Raw genomic sequence first — 6,055 nt, forward strand, 5'->3', positions numbered from 1 at the left:
GCTCCACCCCCACAGTCCACTCCATCTCTCCCAACCAGGGATCATACCACCAGATCATCTACATTCAGGGCAATGGCTTCAGTGACACTGCCTGTGCTAATGAGGTTAGCCATGTTTTTATGGTTCATATCTGAATGGATTTAAATTTAAAGTGTGTTAAAATTTTGAAATTCTTTGTCCGTAATATAACTTTGCAACAGTTGTTCTTCAGGTACTTTCTTTTTTTAGTAAAAATAAAAAACATGTAAAACAAGCTTTAATAATGAATGAAATATCCAGGATTTGTTATCTGCAGATAGAAATTTAATCTGTTACCACAAATTGTTTTTCCTGATTGTAGACAAATTACTTTGTCTACTGCTTCATTATTGTGTTTTCTGTATCTGATGCTAAACTGTATTTTTCTCAGCCTTGAGTTGAGTCATGTATAAAAATGTGAATACTGTACAGAGCTTGTTGTGACTGACACTGGTGTCTCTGTGTCCTGTAGGTGACGGTGGGAGATCAGCCCTGTCAGGTGGTCTACAGCTCTTACTCTGAGATCAACTGCCGGCTCAGCCCTGAAAGCAAACTTCCCATCGGTGTTGCTCTCCCCGTAGCTGTCAGAGTCAACAACCTCGGCAGCGCCATCATTGCTGTACCAGACGAGCTCGGCCGCCGTTTTGTGGTTCTGCCCGTGGTTGACTCGGTCTCGCCTCCTATCGGCAGCACCACCGGCCACACACGGCTCCTCATCCACGGCTCTGGTTTCTCTGGAGGACAAGTGACTGTAGCCAGCGAGCCGTGCTCCGTTGTGTCAGTCAATTACACTTGCGTTACCTGTGACACCTCTCCTTCTCAGCCACATGATGGTGATGTCATTGTGTACATGGGCAAGATCCAAAGCTCCTGTCATTCCAACTGCTCCTTCAAGTACTCCTCCTCCGTCACTCCTGTGGTCTCCAGTATTTCCCCCAACAGCATCAGCAACCTAACCACTGTCACCATCTCTGGCTCAGGGTTTGGCAGCAGTGTGGGTGACGTGGCAGTCTTTGCCAGCACCTCAGAGCTTGAAGTCATCGCTGTGACTGATGTCAACATTACGCTGAGTGTAAACGCTCTGCCTGCGGGTGACCACCCAGTCAAAGTAATTGTGAGAAGCAAAGGCCTCGCATCCGGTTCTGTCACCCTGAACAGCCGTAGCCAAGCTGCCCTCCACCCAGATGTGGGCAGCTTGGCAGGAGGAACTTCTCTCGTCTTCACTGGAAACGGCTTCGCTCCAGGGAACACCAGCGTGATGGTCGGTGGCAGACCCTGCAAGATTCAGGAGGTGACGCCATGGCTGCTTCGCTGCTTGACGCCTCCTCACACTGAGGGGCTGGTGACCGCTAACATCCAGGTCTTTTCGGTGCAGTATCCTCCTCTCAACTTCACCTACTCTACATCCCACACTCCTGTCATCAGCTCCATCAGCCCCACCACTGGTAATTATAGTAATAATAATACATTTATTTTGACGCTTTACAGTTTTGGTTACATACAGCCAAAACAAATTACAAGACAAGGTTACTTGACAAACAAAACAAAGAAAAGGAAAACACATAGGTGCATGGATACAGGCAATGCAGAAGAGGTGGGCAATGAAAATTAGGGAAAAAATGGGAAAGTCTGTTTAGCAGGAAAAAGCATGTTTGAAGAGGCGAGTTTTGAGGGTCTGTTTGAAGGATGTTAGGGTGCTTGACTGTTTGATGTGGTCTGGGAGGGCGTTCCAGAGGGTGGGCACAGCAACTAAGAAGGCTCTGTCGCCCCAGGTCTGGAGCTTAGTCCTGATGGTCTTGAATGTGTTAGTATTGACGGACCTGAGGAGACGGGTAGGAATGTGGCGGGTGAGGAGGTCTCGGAGAGGTATGTACAGGCAAGGGTACTAAGTGCTTGTATGTGAGGAGAAGTATTTTGAAGTTGATTCTGTGTTTGACTGGGAGCCAGTGGAGTTTGTGGAGAACAGGGGTGGTCTCGGCGACAGGTGGAGGTGAGAAGGCGAGCAGCTGACTTCTGGACGTATTGGAGTTTGTTGTTAATTTTGTCTGGTAGTCCAATTATGCTCCTCTACATCATGTAGTCATAGTAAAGCTACCTCTTAACAAGAATACTAGTCAGGAGGAGTGTTTGTTACCTGATTTGGGATGGCATTTCTTCAGTTCCTTAATCAATCTTCAAAAACTATACTTTTTCTCACAATTAAATTTGTGTTAACCATTTTACAGCCAACATCACTCTGACAACATTTTTTTTTCCAGACAGAACAGAGCAGTAAAAATCGAACAAAAAGTATATATAACATTCTACAACACTCATTAAATCTTTATTTCCCACAGGGCCAAGCGGAACAGTCGTCACACTGACAGGTTCAGGATTCGGCAACGACTCCCAGCATATCTCCGTCACCATAAACCAAGTCCCCTGTGTTGTGTCTGCAGTCTCCGACACACAGGTTCAGTGCACTGCAGGAGACAACCCAGGGGGGGCATACCCAGTCATGCTGCATCACCAGGTCAAAGGCTACGCCCAGTCAGGTGTCATGTTCACGTATGAGCTGACTCTGAGCGGCGTGCAGCCCAACGAGGGTAAACAGAGAGACACTCTAAAAAATACTTTTCATGTTAGCTGCTGGAATTAAATAGGTTAAAACAAAGTAGAAAAGTTCACTTCACAGGATAATCATTTTTACATCTTTCACAGTAAAGCAATATGTTTTACTGGGGCTTCCTCTATTGCAAGTTTTATCTTTATCCTTGTATTCCTTTTATTCTTGCTGCTGTAATGCCTCACAATTCAAGTTTAAGGTTATATAAAGTATATATATTACTGAATAAGTTGTTCCTCCCTCATCTGTGACTCAGGCAGTTATGGTGGTGGCGCACTGCTGTCGGTGCAGGGTTCTGGGTTCGACCCACATAACTCCACTGTGAGGATCTGCGGGAGGGAGTGTGAAGTTCACAGAGAAATGTCCACATCGACCCGTCTGTACTGCCAGTCTCCATCCATCAACGGTGAGTTTAGTTTATTTCACCAGGATAATCCACTCCGATCAAACCAAGCAATACAATAACTAGAATGGCAGACCTCCACCAAGGCCAATGGTCCATTCACTTGTTCCTCGGATGGTCCCATTGCACGAATCTTTCTGTAATCCTGCTGAAAAACAGACAAACCAACAAACAAACAAACAAACAGACCAAACTGAAAACATAACAAAGATAATTGAAAGACATCAAAAAGTTTGTCTTTTCATCAAATGTACTTTAACGTGTGCGGAAACTCATCCTCTGTCCAATGTAGCAGGAGGATTTGTCAAAACAGTTTTTAATGACAAAATAGTTCTTTTATAATGTTATTTTCTCTATTCGGACAGAATAATATATTCTTTTAAATGCTGCTTTATGATATTGAACTTCTCACCTCATTATAACAAACCAGTCTCAAACCTGTCTAAGATGATTAAATGGACCCTCATGGAAACTAATACAGACTTTCTAAGAGGAATGTTGTCCACCTTTCATGCAGGAGAAAATGCTTGGAATGTCATAGAAGACAATAACTTGTCATGGGAGCTAGGAAATCTAAAGCTGTTTGTTATCTCTGAACCTGATCTTGATTCTTTCTGTCCTTCCTGTATCTGTCTGTTTGTCTGTTGGTGTCATGTCTGCTGTCAGGCACTCTGTCGGTGCTGAGCTGTGTGGTTGCCGTCATCAACCAGCTGAATGCCGTCAACATATCAAATGGCTACACCTACAAATCTCAGTTGACTCCGGTGATCACAGATGTCTCTCCACGGAGAGGAGGCACCGCTGGAGGCACCCGGCTTACAATCACCGGCTCCGGTTTCAGGTGCTGTGTACACACATTATAATGAACAGCAGACAATAGGGTATATATAATCAAAATTATATATATTAAACACATCATATCATATTATTTTCTTTACTATATTGAGTTACCATAGAAAGACATTATTGATAAAGACCGTACTTTAACACTTTAATAATATGCCTCTATATAGTAGATTAGATTAGATTATACTTTATTCATCCCACAGCGCGAAAATTTCCTTGTTACAGCAGCATTTTCTTCAATAAAAGCAAAACAAACAAACAAATAAACACACAAGAAAAACAGGCAAACAACAGACAATGAGCAGAAGGTAGACAAATAAAGGTATTGTAAAGTGCGTTTGCCATAGTACAAGAAACAATATTGCGGTGTAAGTTTAAAAAATTAAATTGAATATGTAATTAAAGTAATAAAGCAAAAGTAGGTAACCCTAATATAACATTTATTTAACTGTAACCATAAATAATATTTAAAATATTGAAAAAGTATGTACTTGTAATGGAAAAATATAAATACAGATAATAAAGATATACAGAAAGTGTGTTGAGTAGATGAAAAAAAAGAAACAGAAACTACAACAGAAACTACAACATCAGATAGTGCAAGTGTTGTAGAGTCTGACAGCAGTAATGTGCAATAGTAATGTACAATAACAGTACAACATGTACAATCAGTAATATACAATAACCCATTTTCTCTCATAAATATGATCATATTGTAACATGAAATTATAATATACAAGATTAAACTGTGTTATAGTACAGTGAAATGTACAGTATGTTATAGTATATTTTAGATATTCCCTTTTATTCAATATAATTATATTACATTATAGTACGTTTGTTTTATTTTTAAATATGATTTTTTTTTTTAAAGAAGGCATTATAAACAAAAGCACCTGTTTCGGACTGCTGATGTGATTTGTTAATATGTTGTTGTTCAGTTCTATTGTTGTTAAAGGTCAGTCTGAAATAAACTTCAATCTTCATATTGCTGTGATTTTAATAATATAGTATATTATAATATACATATATTATAATAAACAGTTATAAAATAATGTAATACTATATGTTGTATGATAATATAGGGTATACTATAGGATATATTATATAAAAATATATTATACTGTATTTATATATATATATATATATATATTCTATTTCCTTATATACATACAGCATATAATATATGTTTTTGTTGAATCTATCTATTTCAGTGATTAATTAATCTATCTGTTGATATAGTCTTTTATTTCACTTTTCCCACCTCATTGAATCTCATCACGTTCACTCACTTTCCCACCTTACAGCACCGAGATGATGGACGTCAACGTGACCATCTCAGGGTCTGTGTGTGACGTTCAATCCACCAACAACACACACATCGTCTGTGTGACGAACGCTCAGCGCCAGTCTCAGGAAACCAAAGTCAGAATCAGCATCGGAGACAGAGGCATCGCCAAGATGGTAAGAGGGCACAGTCAGATCCCCTGACCTTACACTGTTGCACATGTAATGAGACTGATTCTAAATAATTTTTAGTAAATGTTTGTCTCAACCAAGTATTTGTCTCTTTCTTCAGGATAATGCAGACTTCTTCTACATTGACGTGTGGTCATCCAGGTTCACATGGGGCGGTCTGTCTCCACCCGAGAAGGGCTCGTTTGCCGTCATCACTACAGGCCAGACCATCCTGCTGGACACCAGCACCCCTGTGCTGAAAATGCTCCTCATTCAAGGTACAAATACTGCATGACTTTATCATGGGTGTGTATTTATAATGAGATCATGATGTCAGATTTCTCTCTCTTTCTGTATTTACACATTTAGTTTTTTTTCTCATCTTCTGGTCACTCAAGACTTAGTAAAAAGTTAAAACATATAGTGTTTAATATATACAGGAGATATACAAAAAAATTGTAGGAACACTGGAGAAGTGTTTGATTTTTTATGACAAACATTTTCTGAATTTAGAGTTTTATCGATGTTACTAGTATTATATATTGTTAATAAGTATTCATAGTGTTTTCTATCTATCTATTTATCGTTCTATTGTCTTTGTTCTTTGCTGTTTCTTTGTCCTCAGGAGGGACGTTGGTGTTTGATGAAGCAGACATTGAGCTGCAGGCAGAAAACATCCTGATCACAGATGGTGGACGGCTCCAGATCGGCCAGGAGGGGGCGCC

General features: G+C 40.3%; 1 protein-coding gene across 1 annotated transcript in view; it reads left to right on the forward strand.

The window, feature by feature from the left end:
- Window positions 1-6,055, forward strand: part of pkhd1l1.1 (PKHD1 like 1, tandem duplicate 1) — a gene marked incomplete in the record, with an annotated part of 50,388 nt that overhangs the window by 24,618 nt on the left and 19,715 nt on the right. The window contains 8 exon segments of the mRNA XM_032536077.1: window positions 1-104; window positions 491-1,463; window positions 2,355-2,603; window positions 2,880-3,029; window positions 3,693-3,867; window positions 5,180-5,336; window positions 5,452-5,608; window positions 5,956-6,055. The exon segment at window positions 1-104 is cut by the window's left edge and continues 4 nt beyond it; the exon segment at window positions 5,956-6,055 is cut by the window's right edge and continues 113 nt beyond it. Coding sequence (XP_032391968.1) covers window positions 1-104; window positions 491-1,463; window positions 2,355-2,603; window positions 2,880-3,029; window positions 3,693-3,867; window positions 5,180-5,336; window positions 5,452-5,608; window positions 5,956-6,055 — 2,065 coding nt within the window.

This window comes from Etheostoma spectabile, chromosome 14, assembly GCF_008692095.1.
Source record: "Etheostoma spectabile isolate EspeVRDwgs_2016 chromosome 14, UIUC_Espe_1.0, whole genome shotgun sequence".
Classification (NCBI taxonomy): domain Eukaryota; kingdom Metazoa; phylum Chordata; class Actinopteri; order Perciformes; family Percidae; genus Etheostoma; species Etheostoma spectabile.